This window comes from Panthera leo, chromosome B2 (genome assembly GCF_018350215.1).
Source record: "Panthera leo isolate Ple1 chromosome B2, P.leo_Ple1_pat1.1, whole genome shotgun sequence".
Lineage (NCBI taxonomy): Eukaryota > Metazoa > Chordata > Mammalia > Carnivora > Felidae > Panthera > Panthera leo.
This window is the reverse complement of record NC_056683.1, coordinates 88,909,029-88,926,522: the sequence shown is the minus strand read 5'-3', so window position 1 is coordinate 88,926,522 and position 17,494 is coordinate 88,909,029. Positions and strand designations below refer to the sequence as shown.

General features: G+C 44.4%; 1 protein-coding gene across 3 annotated transcripts in view; it reads left to right on the top strand.

The window, feature by feature from the left end:
- Positions 1 to 1,594: 1,594 nt before the first annotated feature.
- The window catches only part of FAXC (failed axon connections homolog, metaxin like GST domain containing), a 76,714-nt gene continuing 60,814 nt past the window's right edge, over positions 1,595 to 17,494 (top strand). For 2 of the 3 annotated variants that reach the window (XR_006202722.1, XM_042939423.1), the window contains exons 1-2: positions 2,103 to 2,368; positions 8,131 to 8,266. Coding sequence is in view for 2 of the 3 variants with exons in the window: in XM_042939423.1 (XP_042795357.1) it covers positions 2,103 to 2,368; positions 8,131 to 8,266 (402 nt within the window). In the remaining variant the exon portion in view is untranslated. Of the gene's footprint in view, positions 1,751 to 2,102; positions 2,369 to 8,130; positions 8,267 to 17,494 lie in introns of those variants that run through there. The other variant, XM_042939424.1, reaches the window with a different exon arrangement.

Sequence of the window (17,494 nt, the reverse complement as noted above, 5' to 3'; positions counted from 1 at the left end):
GCCTTCCATGAAGGCTTCACTGAAGGTAACTTATGCTCATCCCCGTGACTGAACCTAGACACTCAGTCACAGAGCTCAGTACCGAAAAACAAACGGTTACTTTTTAAATATTGGCTCAACATTTAATGAGAGCAAAGGCTGAGTGCTCTGTTGAAGGTCACAGAAGAAGAATGAAGAATGGCTGGTGTCAGCTCCTTGTCTCATCTGGGCACAGAGCATTTCTGCTCTGATCCTGAACCTGCCCACTCTGCTTCTTGTGAACGAGGCCCTGAAGCCTTCTGGTCCTTCTCCCTGGAGGAATCTGGTGACCACCCGTGTCACTCCAGCAGGCCCTTGGGTTTCACTCCCACAACCTGCTCAAAGGAGTTCCACTTCTGAGTACACACACTCCTTCTTCCGGAGAGGTCAGGGGTACCTACACACTGCTGCATGGGACCCCTCCCCAATCCTGGTTAGTACCTCCCATATCTCCTTCAGGCTGGCAAAAAGTCCATATTTTAGGAATATGACAGCATCCCCTGCTCTTCTAAAGGGCTGATGTGGCAGCGGAAGTAGAAGGGAAGGGGGAGCTTTCCTTCACTCCAGTGTCCGCCCTCTCAGGAAAAAGCTTGGAGGGTTCCCACATCCATCCTTTCACCTTGGGAGTGATAGATAAATCGCCGACTTGAATTTCTTTTTCAGTGCCTCCAAACAATTTTAAGCTATCCATGCTCTTGCTAAAATTCATGTGTATATCATAAAACCATGAAACATGACCCTATTGTTTGGGCTTATGATCTTTTTAACTTTATTTATTTATTTTGAGAGAGAGAGAGAGAGAGAGAGAGAGAGAGACAGAGGAAGGGCACAGAGACAGGGAGAGAGAGAATCTCAAGCAGGCTCCACGCTGTCAACTCAGAGCCTGATGCAGGGCTCAAACCCGCAAACTGTGAGATCTTGACCTGAGCCCAACAGTCCCACGCTGCATTGACTGAGCCACCCAGGTGCCCCTAGACTTACGAACTTTAAAAAATGAAATTAATCATGAAGTTAATGGAATAAAATTGAAAATACACACACACACACACACACACACACACACACACACACACACACACACACAGAGTTTGTGAGATTTTCTGAACCGAAAAGAAAAGGAAAACAAACCAAAACACCCCACATCTGCGGGTTCTCCCCATAATGACTTCAAAGGGGGAAAGACTTGAGCTGGGTCTGCCAGAGGGGAAATCTCTCTAGGGTGCATTGTTGCTGTTACTTGTCAAACCAGACAAGCTCTCCTCTCCGTGAGCACATGGCCAAAGCCTAGGTAACTGTGCCCTGTAATAAGAGTGTTTTTTATAAATTATGCAAATACACAGCGCCTTCCTGATGGCCAGAACAATCTTAATTCCCGACCTTAATCCGGGCGCTCGTTCCCAGCCCCCACCTGGTGGCGTCTCCTGCCTGCCACTCGGCGCGGCCTCAGGTGAGTCCCGCGCGCTCCCCGCTCTCCGGCCTGCGGGAGGGGCTGGAGCGACGGCGGAGGGCGGGCCGGGGCTTGGGGGGGACCGAGATCCGGGCCCTGACTGCAGCTTCCTCCCGGCGGAGCCGCATTTCCAGGCACCTCCGCAGCCTTAGCCCTCGCGCGCCGAGCCGTTCCCGGCCGTGCCGCCTGGAGGCGCGGAGCCCGCCGGGCGCGCCCAGCCCTGCAGCTCCGGCCGGGGCGGAGGCCGCCGGACCGCGGAGATGCGGGGCGGGGGCAGGGCGCGGGGTAGGTGACTTTATCCCGCCTCTGTTTCCCTGCCCCGGGGAGCAATGACATCACGCGGCCTTCTCCAGGCGCCGACACAAAGAGTGGCGCGGAGAGGCCGCTGCGGGGGGAGCCGGCGGCCGCCGCTGCCGCCCAGGGCCCCGGGGCCCCGCCGGCCAGGCCCGCCGCCCGCGGCCCTCGTCCTTCCTGCTCCTTCGCCGCCGCCGCCGCCACCGCCGCCGCCGCCTCGGTCGCCTCCGCCCGCGCCGCCCGCGCCCCCAGCGCGCCGCTGAGCCCGCGCCGGGCCGCACCGGCCTCTTCCCATGCGGGCGGCGCGGGCCCTGGGAGGGGCGCCCGCAGCCAGCCGCGCAGCATGCACTGGGGGGTTGGCTTTGCCTCGTCCAGGCCGTGCGTGGTGGATCTGAGCTGGAACCAGAGCGTCTCCTTCTTCGGCTGGTGGGCCGGGTCCGAGGAGCCCTTCTCCTTTTATGGGGACATCATCGCTTTCCCTTTGCAGGATTACGGTGGGATCATGGCAGGGCTGGGCTCCGATCCCTGGTGGAAGAAAACACTTTACTTGACCGGGGGAGCTTTGCTGGCCGCAGCTGCGTATCTGCTCCACGAACTCCTGGTCATTAGGTGAGCCGGAGAGAGGGCCCCGCGCAGGGGCGCCGAGAGGGGCACTTGGCCAGGGCAGGGCTGACGCGAGGGGGGACCGTGCCAGCCTCTCGGTCACGCCGCCCAAAATGCCCAAGAATCCTGCCCTTACCTTTCCCTAGAGGCAGTCCGTGGTCACCTGCCCTGAGGGGCAGTTCGGAGTTAACGGGAGAATTAACCCGGTACTGGGAGGGAAAAACATTGGTCTCCCAATCCTTCGGCGCTAAAAGCAAAAATTCTCTGGGTTGTTGTGGAGCAAAATAGTCTGTTATGAAATGCCCTTAGTAAGATCCTAAGTGCAATGTTTGCAACAATAGAACTAGGCCTTGTAGAAATATTAATTTACACTTTTATGAAATGCCTTATTTGTTTATAGGTAATAATGCTGGAATGTTAACCACTAACCTTATCTTTTACTAGTTCTCCACTATCCTTCCCCATATGTCAACATCATCAAAAGGCTGAAATTGCAAAAGCTTCCAGAGACCTCCAGGTCCCTGTTAAAGAGGCATGGTCAGTTGTAGTGGTGTGCAGGTTTGATGCAGCCTTAACCGGGTTATCTGCTGATCAGGTATTTAACGCTAAGCACCATATTCCGGTTTCAGTGCCATTGTTGTGTGAACAGTAGAAGATCCGAGGACAGCACTAGCACATGGGCGTGTTTGACAGGAACACGGGAGTCACCCAGTGCCGTAAACAGTTTCATCCCCTGCCGCAGAATGTTTACAGGACTGACTCGGAAATACCAGGAAATGGAGGCCCCTACTGTTGGTACATCCAGAACGACATGAGATCTTTGAGTAGGGTAATACCATAGGCTCCTGGGATGGTCCTTTGGCTTGTGGATACATCGATTTATGGTTAAAATTTCCATGCATTTGAGCCCTCTGTCCCCGGGAGAAGGCCAGAAGCAAGCGGTTCTCAGTAGCTGAGAAAATCCTTCGGCCAGTATTTTTTAAATAGCGAGAAATGTGTTCACACTGCCCTTTTCCAGCGGGGGAATCCTACACAATAGGCTATAAACAAAGACAGTGACAGGTGACCTTTAACAGGCCTGCGGGGATTCCTGGTCATGGTGACAGGCTAACGTAGGTATTTTGAATATTTCTAGTCTTTGAGAGGGTGGGAAATCATTTAGGTCTGAGGGAAGTACTGGCTTTCACTATTATTTAGCTATAATTGAGAAGTTTTATCTTGAACGTATTATATACATTGAATTCTCTCAGCACAGTGCCTTGAATCATCTAGTTGAACCAAGGAAAAAAAATTGTAAGTGGATTATTTCTCTAGATCATTTCCTACTTTTGCTAGTTTTAGAACTCTATTCCAAGTTAGGAGGCAAGCTGTATGAACAACTAAAACATTTGTGCAGTGCTTTAAACAGTAACCCAGTTGTTTCTCAGTTATCTTCCAGCCCAAAGCCTTTTCAGGATCCAGAACTGTGTGACTTCTCACCGGTTTAACACTTTGTGGAGGGGGTGAAGGCACAGCTTCATAGGACCAGCTCTAAACCTTGCTTTAATGACCTTGCAGAAATAGGGAGTAGCCCAGAGCTCATCCTGGGAGCAGGCCACGCCCTGGCAGGTGTGGTTGCTGGACAAGGAAGACTTTCTGCCCACAGAAGTGTCCTTCCCCACTTAGTGGACTACTTGGATACTTACTTCGATCGAGGCGTTTTTAATCCTTGGTTGATTCACTTTTGTTTCTTGACAAATGTTTAAACCCTGGGTAGGAAATGTGTTATAATGGGGGAGACAACCCTGTTATTATGCACATAATAAAAATGGCTGCCTGTTTTTGATCCCTTAGTAGGGACTCTTCATAGAAGTGCTTTCCTTGCACTTATTTATCCCTCACAGCTCTCGTTGGATGTGTGATTCCCATTTCATAGATAAGGAGAGTACAGCTGAGGGAGGTTAAAACACTTGCCCAAGATCACACGGTAAGAGTAGTAGAATCCAGACCTGGGAATGTGTGTCTGTACTTTTTTACCACTGGCTCCTAGAAAGTACTGATGTGAAATAAACTTGGATGGGGGAAGAGGAGGAGAAATGTAGAGAACTGGGGCATTGCTCGGGCAAGCGAGGCCTGTGGCGGGGACCAGAGTTTTTGACAGCCTCTCGTGGCACAAAAAGATAGGGGGGAAAGACGGAGCAAGGTCTGGAACTGACCATCGGAGGTCACAAGACAGAAACTTCCATTTAGGATGAACTTTAAGTTTCAGTTGTCTCAGTTTAAGCAAAACCAAACAATCCGGAATATGCAGGATGGAAAATACACCTGGAAAAGATCACAATGTCTGAGGTCATGGGCAACGGTAAAGTCGTGACCACTTGAATTGTCTGCTGCATGGACTTAACCCCAGTGTATGGCCAGGTCTCCAGTGTCTGAAGGAAAGCTGACCAGTGAGAATTATTTAGGGAGTTAAATTCATGAGTATAAAACCAAAGGAGTAGTTTGGATTTTGTGCATGCTTTTCCCGCTGCAGTATTTTTAAACAAATATTGCCTCAACCCTCTACTTCATTTCCTTGAGTGGGGATAGCTTAGCAGTTATCTTAAATTCAATCCATTTGGAAATGTGTTGTGTGTAAAGTGAATGACTAAGTGATGATTTCGTTGTTGGTAGCTCATTTGCACGTTGGGCACTTGGGCTCAGCCTGCCCTAGAGGACTTAGGGAATGACAGCAGCCCACAGGTCCACCAACACCTGACCTCCATACACAAACCGCTCATCAGCTGTACACAGAGGCATTGTCATCTGTGACAGCCTTCATGTTGGGAGGAGGGGCTAGTTTTGCTGCTCTGTGGGTATTCTTTCTTTTTTAAGATATTGTATTTTATTTATTTTTTAAAGCTTGTTTGTTTGTTTATTAATTTGTGAGCGCAAGCAGTGGAGAGGAGCGGAGAGAGAGAGAGAGAGAGAAACTCCCCACACAGGGCTCTAACTCACGAAACTGTGAGATCATGACCTGAGCCGCAGTCAAGAGTCGGATGCTTAACCGACTGAGCCACCCGGCTCCTGTAGATGACCTCTTATACAGCTCTCATTATAAGGCCACTTTAGAAAATACAGCTATGTAGGTGTTTTATGAAATACCTGCTCCTCTGATCCTAAGTTAGAGAGTAGTTCCTGCTGTGTGGAAGAAGGGCTCTGGAGCCAGAGTGGGTTCAAACTAACTTTGCTTTTAACCATGTAACCTTGAATATGAGAGTAAGCTTCTGGGCTACATGGTTTTCTCATCTGTAAAATGGGGATAATAACAGTAGCCTTCCTTATAGAGTTAATTGAGTTGAATGTGAAATGCTTAGAACAGAGTTTGACATGTAAGAAAGCATTCTGTAAAAGTTGGCCATCATTAGCTATTATAACTTTTATTAGAAAGTTCCAGGCTTGAGCGACCTGAGTCAAACTGGCTGTTTTGGTCAAATTAACTAAGAAATTGCCCATTTCAGTGTACTGCTTAAGACCTTGGGATCTGGAGGGGTGCCTGGGTGGCTCAGTCGGTTCGGCTTCCGTTTTCAGCCCAGGTCATGATCTTGTGGTTTGTGAGTTCGAACCCCATGTTGGGCTCTGTGCTGACAGCTCAGAGCCTGGAGCCTGCTTGAGATTCTGTGTCCCCCTTTCTCTGTCCTTCCCTTGCTCACGCTCTATGTCTCTCTCTCAAAAATAAACATTAAAAAAAAAAAAATTAAGACCTTGGGATCTGGAGCTATTAATGACCTGATCTTAAAATGATATTCCTTGGACAAGTTATTTAACCTCTGTTAAGCTTCAGTTTCTTTATCTACTGTATGATACACTAAATTTAAACCCTAACAATATCCACTCGGTGGTGTTACTGTCAACATGAAATAAAATAATATGCATGATATATACAAAGTCATCGCCATATGCTTGTCACATCCATCCTTATTATGAGATGGCCCAAGTTAACCATTAGAATTAGATGTTTCTGGCCAGTGGAGCAGAAGATTTTATATTTATCTCCCCTCTTAACAATTCTTAAATTTTGCCTGGCTAATTTACATGAAAATACCACTCTGTGACTTGAATTATTCGCCTGGACAAAATCAGCTAATTGTCAAATCTAGTTCACGCTCTCTAGGAATAGTCTAAGTGGCTCCTTGATTTTAGTATCTGACCTCCCCTGCCTTTCATCTAGACGAAAATCTTTGTTTTATACAGCAAATATTGCCAGAAAACAGCAAATATTTTTATTCTTTTGACCTGACCAGTATTTTCAAAATGAGTCATTCTCAACTCTTTAAGTGGAATGGACGCTTTGCCAGTAAACTTCTCCAAAAGAGTTTGTTTCGCTGAACACAGATACTATAGTACGTGAGCATCCATGGATGATGATACAAAGAGCTTGTCTCTTGCTTGGGTGCAAGTGGGTGTGGGATTAGACTGGGAGTGATGTGAGGGAAGCAGAGGCCCAGGGAAGGCCAAGGGGAAGGAACAGGCTTATCTGACTGGGAAGTGCTTGGGTGGAGGGAAAGAAGGGAGGGAATTGCAAAAGGTTCCTGAGGGTGGTGTAAGAGGGAAGCTGTGTGGAAGATGTTGTAGTTTAAGGAGATATTGTAGTTTAAGGGGATTAAAACTCTGTGAATGAGAATAGATTCTATGACTCCTCTACAGTGTTTGAGAGCTTGACCAATGTTTACAGATTTTTAAAATTTAATCCTCATGATAATTGGTGCAGAACTGATACTGTGTGCACTTTCCATGTGTGAGAGGGAGAGAGGCCTAGGGTAACATGGCCAGTAGGAAGCAGGGCTTGGATTTGTACCCAGGTGTTCACCCTTGGAATCTAACGTTTTCTCTAATATACTGTGTCTGTTGAAAAGCTGTACCAGGGAAATCCTCCCACTGAAAAAAGTAGCCAAGGAAAAGATAGACATGTGGCTGAGGCTGGAGGAAGGGAAGAGGCAGGGGTATTAAGATCTATGCCTGTGGTGAGAGTGGGGACCCTGGGAAACTGGAGAAGGTGAAAGAGAGCTCAGAGGCCGGGTTCCTTGGTATCACACAGGTGAGAGGCCAGGTGAGGGCACACAGAGTTTGGAAGAGGGACCAGAATATTCAAGGTCTCAGATTCCCTACAGACTGGTTCATAGCAGAGTAAATCTGCGCTGTTATTCTTGGGTTCTATGGACAGTTTCATGATATAGTCTAGGGGTCAAGAACATAGACTCTGATTGCCTGGTTCAGTCCAGGTTCTGGCATCTAGCAATGTGACCTTGGGCAAGTTAATCCTTTGTGCCTCAGTTTCCTCATCTATAAAACACGGATAATAGTAGTACCTCCCTCATAAAGTTATTGTGAAAATTAAGTGAAATAATACCTGTGAACCCCTTAGAACAATGTTTGACACCTAGTAAGCACACAGAATCATTTTTATCCATCCAACTTGTTTGTCCCTGGCAGGTAAACATAGCCAGCTGGAGAAGAGGTGGGCCTGTTATAGAAAGCACTCTTCCCGCTCATAGGGTATAGTTATCATCAGAAGGAGGTTGATATATAGTTACTAACTAAGTCCTCGGGATCATGGTGATAGTGTGTAAGGTTCTCCCGTGTTTTGGCTAAGCTTCTACTCTAAATGCTTCTGGGTGAGGTAAGCCCCTATGACAAACAGATCTGCTTGTTCATTGAGGAGCTACAACCCACCAGGGACCTCTGAGGAACTAAGGGAATTGTATGTATAACATGTGGATTGTTCTTTATTTCTGTTTTGGTTTTGGCAGGAAACAGCAAGAGATTGACTCCAAAGATGCTATTATTTTGCATCAGTTTGCAAGACCTAACAATGGTGTCCCCAGTTTGTCTCCTTTCTGTTTGAAAATGGAAACTTACTTAAGGATGGCTGACTTACCCTATCAGGTACTTGTGAACAAATGTATCTTTTTTTTTTTTTAATTTTTTAAGTTTTATTTAATTTTTTTTTTTTTTTTTTTTTTTTGAGAGAGAGAGAGAGAGCGAGCAAGAATGAGCGGGGGGAGGGGCAGAGAGAGAGAGGGAGACGCAGAATCCAAAGCAGGCTCCAGGCTCCGAGCTGTCAACACAGAGCCCAAGGCAGGGCTCGAACCCACGAACCGTGAGATCATGACCTGAGCAGAAGTCGGGCACTCCGCCGACTGAGCCACCCAGCAGCCCCTAAACATGTTTTATTTTCATGACAATCATGTCAGAGGGGGAGTTCCTAGTCTCACACCGTGGGAAGGACTTGCTCTTGGTGCTGAAGGGGTGGGTGTGAAATTAGCAGGGCCCAGTCCTTACTAGATACTTAGGAGAGACTTGATTCTAGCGTCTGTTGATTTTTACATTCAATTTAATGAGGGATCCAAAGGGTATGGACTTTTGTAGGGTTCAGGGTCATGGTATCGCTTTTCTGACATAGAGTAGGCTTTGGTTAAGCTTGGATAGGCCTCCCGGGCAGCTACTAATAAAGGTGGGTGTACCATTGCCCCACGTGGTTTTTTCCTTTAGATTTCTGTTTGACGGCATTATATTTTGTCTCTCATGAATTCTGGGGGGCAGAGCACCCAGCAGGCCACCAGGGAGATAGGTGTGGATTTTGTGAGAGCTCTTCCATGGGGCTCCATGTTGTGTTCAGATGACTTTCAGCGAAACATTTGCTCATTTCAGCGTTAAAGAATGAACAGAGGAACGCAGTTAAAGGTATACATTTTTCTGTGAGTTGTGTCTCACAAATTTGACAGGTTGTATTTTTGTTGTCATTCAATTCTATGTATTTTAAGAAAAATTTTCCCTTTTTCTTTTTCAGCTAAGATCTAGCCACATACAATATTTTAATGCTTTGGTTTTTGTTATTGTTTTTTAACTTTATGATCAGAGCAGATAGTCTCTGTGATAGTGATTCTTTGGAATTTGCTGAGGCTTTAGCCTAATGTGTGGCTGGTTTTTATAAATGTTGAAAATAATTACATATTCTCTGTTTGGGTGAAGAGCTCCCTAGATTTACTTGCTTGAGTGTGTTGAGTGTATTTTTTAGATCTTGTATATCTCTGCTTAATTTTTTAGCCTGTTCTAGCAGTTTCCAAAAGGAGTGGGTTAAAATATCCAACGGTATTTGTTGATTTATCTTTTCTTCCTGCCATTCTCTTGCTTCTTGCTTTATGCAAGAGGTTATATGTTTAGGTACACATCATATGAAAGAACACATTTGTACTCTCTTGTTTCTTTTCCCAGTATATAGCACTCAGCTGAGTCCCCCCTTTAAAAAAAATTTTTTTTTAATGTTTTTATTTATTTTTGAGACAGAGAGAGACAGAGCATGAGCAGGGGAGGGGCAGAGAGAGAGTGAGACACAGAATCTGAAGCAGGCTCTAGGCTCTGAGCTGTCAGCACAGAGCCTGACGTGGGGCTCAAACTCACGAACCGTGAGATCATAACCTGAGCTGAAGTCAGTCACTTAACCGACTGAGCCACCCAGGCACCCCTCCCCTCTTTTTGTAATCTTGAATTTTATATTATCAGATATTGAGATTGATTCTCTAGCTTTCTTTTTGTTCATAATTGCTTGGGATATCCTTGTCCATCCTCTTTATTTTTTGTGTAATGTCTTTCATGGGCAATGTATTACTTATAGCCAATCTAAGACTCCTTAACCGGTGAGTTTTTCCATTTATGCTTGTAATTATTCTCTTACTATGACTTATTTCTAACATCTTACTTAAAGTTTATTTATTTATTTTGAGAGAGAGAGGGAGAGAGAGAAAGAGAGGCAGAGAGAGAGGGAGAGAGAGAGAATCCTAAGCAGGTTCTGTGCTGTTAGAGCAGAGCCCAACGCAGGGTTCAAACTCATGAGCCATAGGGTCGTGACTTGAGCCAAAATCAGGAGTTGGACATGTAACCAATTGAGCCACCCAGGTACCCCTCTAACATATTATTTAGTATTTTTCTCCTTATCATACTTTTTTTTTTTTCTCATTTCCTGCTTTGTAATGGATAGATAAAAGAAAAACTTTGTCATTTAAAGCAAATTCTATTTATGTCGTTCTGGTGGTTTCTCTGAAGATCCAAATTTGAGTTTACTTATCTCTCCCCATTTCTCAAATGCTGTGTTGTTGGTCCTCTGATGATACGAGTGTGTTACAGGTTCACATGACTCTTGGGTCTCTCTTTTCCCAGCCCTGATCCCAAGTGTGTTGTTGTCTAATGTTTTAATTCTGGGATTTTGGAAATCCTGGTCCTTTTTTAGCAATAAACCTTACTAAGTTTCTGGCCAGCCTTATTTCCCATATATCTTCTCTGCCAGGATTATTTCTTTTTATTAGAGCAAGTCCTTGATATTTTCCGATTGAGCCTCCAGTGAGGCTTATTATGCGGTGAACTTCTAGTGGCTCTGTGTGCCTGACGACGTCTTCATTATGCCCTCACATTTGACACAGATACGTTCAAAGTTCTTTTCCTTCAGGGCTGTAGAAGTATTCTTCCTTTGTCTTTCTGCATTGATATTGCTATTGAAAAATATGATGTCAGTCTGATTCTTTTTCTCTTTCTCTCTGGAAGCTTTCAGAATTTGCATTTAATCTTGACATACTTAAATTTCACTATGATGTGCCTTGGTATGGGTCTTTATGCATCTTGTTTGGTCCTTTCTAAACTCTTTTAGTCTGAAGTCCTTAATCTTTTTTTTTAATTCTGGGGAATTACTAATTTTCTTCAAATTCTTCTTCCTTTTTTTATTTGTTTTACCCTTCTTTTTTGTAAGTTTTTTTCTTTTAAGTTTATTTGAGAGAGAGAAAGTGAGAGTGTGAGAGAGAGCAAGGGAGGGGCAGAGAGAGAAGGAGAGAGAATCCCAAGCAGGTTCCATGCTGTCTGCACAGAGCGTAACACGAGGCTCGATCTCACGAATGGTGAGATCATGACCTGAGCCGATCAGGAGTCAGATGCTTCACCGAATGAGCCACCCAGGCACCTCTTCCCTTCTTTCTTGTGCCTTATTATCCAGATACTGAAATCTCTGCCTTTATTTTCTGTATTTTTGAACATACTCCTTCATTCTTCTTCCTTCTGGGTGAATTCACCTTTCTGAGCCATTGTACCACTCTGTTCTCTTCTTGTATCTGTCATACTATTTATCTATTGAGGTCCACTTTTATTTTTCTTCGTAATACTTCTCCTGTGTTTGTATTACAACTTCTTCTCTTATACCTTAGATGACATTTATTATGCTAATTAAAACTCTTTGGTCTGTCCCCATAATCCTGCATCATGTTGTATTTATTCAGTCTGTTGTTCTTCTGTTATAGTGGTTGTATGCAGGTGTCTATTTTTGTTTGCGATTTCCTTTTACCAGAGATGTCAGCTTTCCTGCCTGGGAATTTGTAGGGGGCAAGGGCGAAAGCTTAGCCTCTGAGGGGATGTAGGAAAAGTAAGGAGGTGAGCCCCAGGCATCCCCAAACCACTCCTCCAAATGCCTCCTACTGGTCTTACAAAGTAGCAGCATTGGGAGGAGGTGGTCTCCTTAGCCGGTAACAGCGGGAGCCAAGCTTTTGGCTTCCCTGATAGTGACTTACCCCTCGAACTGCTGACGCCTCCAGGCCTCTGCTTTCTGAGCCAGTTTCTCTACAGAAGAGAAGGGGTGGGGTGGTAGTCATTCTCCTAAGGCGGGGCTGGGATGAGAGGCGTGGCATCCTGTCGGCCCCACTGGGGGTGTGTCGGAGTGGCACCTGACCTGGGCTTCGGGTGAGGGGCCCTGGGAGGGCATGTGTTATTTGGGGGACAGAAGGAGGTTCTTTATGACTGGGAACTGGAATGCAAGGGCTGAGTCTGGAGAGAGGAACAGAGAGATCATTCAGGACTTTCAAAGCAGGAATAGAGGATAAAATAGCACTGAAGACAGACAAATCTTGAACCATCTAAAGGCGGTGGATCAGAGTTCAAAGATCACTGTTCAGCTTGGTGTTGGCAGTCGGCACTGGAAAGCATATGTCACTGAGGGGCTCACACTGAAGGAAGGAACTGCTACCCAGCAGCTGCCTGTCTCTGTCCCATCATCACTCTTGACTAAATCATATCCATCAGCCTTGGCAGCTTTGGGGCAGTCAGGGTGCCAATACCAAACGCTGTGCTCGGTAGCCTTTCGTGGCTCCTGGGTCTCTTGCGCCCCCCCCCCCCCCCCCCCCCCCCCCCGCCGTTGATGAAGCGGTTCTGCTGTTTGCGGGGCTGTGGCAGCTGCCAGGGCGTGCTCCCCTTTCTCTTCCTGTCTTCACGCCTGCAGGTACTGACTGCTGTGGCCCTGTCCTTACTAGTAGCCTAACTACCTTTGTTCATGTTGCAGCTGCTTTTAGTTAGTGTGTCTGGAGCAGCAGGCACACATCTCACCATGAAGCCTGAAGCTGTTACAGAGGCCTTCGAGGAGGTGACCGCTTACCCCCTTGCAAAATTATTATTTCCTGTATGTGTGTGTGTGTGTGTGTGTAGAATTTTTTTTTTTCTTTTAAAGAAAGGTGTAGGTATGCTTTTTCTTCTGTGAGGTCTCTATGGAAAATAAATGGAGGGGATGGTCAGTTCGGGCGGAGATTTAGGTAACAGAAAAATGGTTCTGTGGTTTAGAAAGGGATGCTCCGTGCCTGTCCCAGGCGCCTGGGGACCTGTGTGCCATCAGTGAGGGTTTGTGCTCATGTAAGTGGTGCCTGGGAGGTGCTGGAGGGCTCAGTGCCTGGACTCGTCTGTGCAGAGGCATTTTGTCAGAGATCCAGAGAGCTCTACTCTCTGCCCCTTCTTTGCGCTGTGCCTTAAAAAAAAGAAAAAAAAGGTTAAGATGCCATATTCCTAAGAGCACGACTTTATAGTTGAAGCTTCTTTATTTTGTAACCTAAGAGGGACTGGAATAAATATTTGATGACCATTAGTAGAAACTGACAAGGCCCTTTCTTTTTTTTTAAAGCCTGATCTATTGGCCACGGTTATCATCTTTTAAAAATCAGGCTATAAATATTGGTAGGTCAATTTCAAAAACTTTTCATTTTGTAATAATTACAGATTCATATCGGGGTCCTGCAGATACGGCTAGTTTTTTTTTTCCAAAATGAAAATAGCTTTACCGGCGTTGTTCTGATTACACGTAGATGCCATAGAGTCCTGATAAGAATTTCAAACAATACTTACGCAAAAGTGTAAGTGGAAAATGAAAGTCACCTGCCATCCTACTAGCTGGAGGTTACCATCACTGATACTTTGGTCTCCCTTCCATACATTTCTCTGGACATGGATAAGGACACCTACATCATTTGCCATAACTGGTTGTAGAGGAAGCATGTATTTCGCACAATGATTCTTTTTTTTTAAATAGGAGAAAGAAAAAGAAAGAAAATGGCTCCTTAGGAACTCTCTGCTTTGGCTTTCAGCCCTAACTTTTGATGGTTCTGTTTACTTGCTGATCCTGTCTGTTTTCCCCCACCATCTTTTTGTTTTGAAAATTTCTAAAGACAAGCTAAAAGAATAGTGCTATAATACCCATATGACCTTCACCTAGATTCACCAGTTATTGCCTATTTTTGCTTTATTTCTCTTTATGTATACCTTTGTGAACAATTTTTCATGAACCATTTGAAAGTAAGCTGCAGGCGTCGTGACACTTCGCTCTTCAGTGCTTCAGTAGGCATCTCCAAAAAATAAGGACATTGGGGCACCTGGGTGGCTCAGTTGGTTAAGCATCTGACCTCAATTTCAGCTCAGGTCATGCCCGCATCAGGCTCTGTGCAACAGCGTGGAGCCTGCTTGGGATTCTCTTCCTCCCTCTCTCTCTGCCCCTCCCCTGCTTGCATGCTCTCTCAAAATAAATAAATAAAAACATAAAAAAAATGGATATTTTGTTTACAAAGCTACAATACATAGTTGTAAGGAGAAGTACTCAAGTTTTTTCCTTCTTACACAGGGGAAAACCCAGTTTTTCCCTATTGTGTGTTTCTTGTGAGTCTCCTTTACTACTAACATAAAACCCTTCATTTCTGACACTTCTGACAGATGTGAGGAGGTTCTTCCCCCACACCAGGCAACTCTCTGTGACACCCTCTGGGTGTCCCACAATCTAATTCAATTCTGATACTCTACCTGGATGCACTGTCAGATCCCACACTTTAAAGGCTCAGTCTCACAGACTGTATCCCTCCCCCTCTACAGAACTCAGGGAAACACTTCTGTTTATCAGTTTATTAAAGACTACAGTAAAAGATACAAATGAATTGAGGTGCTTGAGTGGCTGAGTCTGTTTAGTGTCTGACTCTTGATTTCGTCTTGGATCATGATCCCGGGTTTTGTGAGATCAAGCCCCACGTCGGGCTCTGTGCCAGCAGCATGGGATTCTCTGTCTCCCTCTCTCAGAAATAAATAAATAAACAAATATTAAAAACAACAGCAACAACAACAAATGAACAGCCAGATGAAGTCATACTTAGGGTGAGGTCTGGGAGGGCCCCAGTGTAGAAGCTTCTGTCCTTGTGGAGTTGGGGTGGGTCACCCTCCCTCTATGGGTGTTTTTGCCCACTGGAAGCTCTCTGAACCCCATGCTTTTGGGATTTTATGGCTTCCTCACATAGACGTGATCAATTATTAACTCTATTTCCAGTCCCAGAGAGGATGGAGGAGGGGGTGCGGCTGAAAATTCCTGGCTTCTAATCAAAAGGTTTGGTCTTTGTGGTGACCTGCCACCATCTAAAAGCCATCCAAGGAGCCCACCCAGAGTCACCTCATTAACACGAAAGATGCTTCTAGGAGCTCTTGTCCTAGTGCTTTTATCATTTATGAATTTTTATAAGGCTTTTAGGAGCTCAGTTCTGAGAACTGGGAGCAGAGACCAACGTATATATTTCTTATTATTTCGTAACAGTGGATGCATGGACTTTTTTTTCCAATGTGGTATAATCCACAGAATTTCTCAAATATCTGAAATTTAGCCAGTGGGAGACCTTTCAAGATGGCTCCAGGGGTGCAGTGAATGTAATGGATATATATTTAGCTGAAAAGTTGGGGTACCATGGCTAATGTAGCAAGTCAGTGTCCCAAGACTTTGGGATTTCTTTTAAGGTTTCACATTCTGCATTTCCAAATGGTGATGGTGATGTTAATACTTCTGATGAAGGCACTTGTCAAACACTTCATTGTGCATTTTCTCATTTACTCCTATGATTCTTGATATCCCCATTGTGTGGTTGAGGAAGTTGAGGCCCAGGGAAGATTAAGGGAGACTCAGAGAGGGACCAGGGTCACACTGAATAAATGATGGAACCAGACTTTTAAACCCAAAGCCTATGGTTTTCACTGCTTTGCTAATAATGTAGTGTAAGTATAGATTAATCTCACCCAGGGCAGACTTACAGGGGGAAACTTCAGCTCAGAAATAATACAGAGGTTTTACCTCTTCATTTTTCTTCTCAAAATTACTTTCAGAAACTCCCCTCAATGGGCCAGTCAGACTCCAATTGCTTAAATAAAACAGACCAGGAGTTCTTTAATATATTTAAGGAAGTTAAAGAAAATTAAGTATTCTTTTTAAAATAAACACTTTTATTTTAAAAGTAACAAAACCACATTCTGAAGAATTGAAATTCATGGAAAGATCATCTGCATCTCATAGTCTTGCCAGTTACTTTAGACATTTTTGTGTTTCTCTTTTAAATGTTTTTTGAAAAAATAGAATTCATCTAATTTTTAATTAGATATGATCATAGTGTCTCTAAAGTATTATTTTCTGCTTTTCTATCTAGTAAGCAAAATACATTTCTTCTTAGTTGATATTTTGTTATTTTTATTTTTATTGGAGTATAGTTGACATACAACGTTACGTTAGTTTCAGGTGTACAGCCTAGTGATTGACAATTCTACACATCATAAAATCCCACAGTAGGTGTAGTTACCATCTGTTACCATACAAAGTTACTACGATACTATTGACTATATTCCCCATGCTGTACTTTTCATCACTATGATTTATTTATTTTATAACTGGAAGTTTGTACTTCTTAATCCCCTTTACCTACTTTGCCTGACCCTTACATCCCTTCCCCCTGGCAATCACCAGTTTGTTTTCTGTTTTTATGAGTCTGTTTCTGGTTTGTTTGTTTGGGTTAGTTTTTTAGATTCCACTGATAAGTGAAATGATACGGTATTTGTCTTTTCTGTCTGATTTATTTCACTTGGCATAATACCCTGTAGGTCCATCAATATTGTTCAGATGGCATGGGGCGCCTGGGTGGCTTGGTCGGTTGAGCGTCCGACTTCAACTCAGGTCACGATCTCACGGTTTGTGAGTTCGAGCCCCGCGTCAGGCTCTGGGCTGATGGCTCAGAGCCTGGAGCCTGCTTCCGATTCTGTGTCTCCCTCTCTCTCTGCCCCTCCCCCATTCATGCTCTGTGTCTCTCTGTCTCAAAAATAAATAAACATTAAAAAAAAATTTAAAAAAAAAAAAAATATTGTTCAGATGGCAAATTTCATTCTTATTTATGGCTGAGTAATATTCCACTGTCTCTCAGTCTGTCTATCTATGTATCTATCTATGTTATCTATGTATCTATCTATCTATCGGTGTATCTATCCCACATCTTCTTTATCCATTTACCTATTGATGGACCCTTAGGTTGCTTCCATACCTTGGCTATTGTAAATAATGCTGCAGTAAACCTAGAGGAGCATATGTCTTTTCAAATTAGTGTTTTTGTTTTCTACGGGTAAATACCTAGTAGTGGAATCACTGGAGTGTATGTTCTGTCTTTAATTTGGAGGAACCTCCAAACTGTTTGGCATAGTGGTTGCACAAATTGACATTCCTGCCAACAGTGCATGAGGGTTTCCTTTTTCCTATGTTCTCGCTGACATCTGTTGTTTCTTGACTTTTTGATACTAGCCATTCTGACTGGTAATATCTCATTGTGGTTTTGATTCGTATTTTCCTGATGATTAGTGATGTTGTGCATCTTTTCATGCATCTGTTGGCCATGTAAGCGTCTTCTTTGGGAAAATGCCTGTACAGGTCCTCTGACCTTTTTAAAATCAGTTTTTTAAAAATTTTTTAGCGTCGAATTGTAGGAGTTCTTTATATATTTATATATGACTCCTTATTGGATATATCATTTGCAAATATTT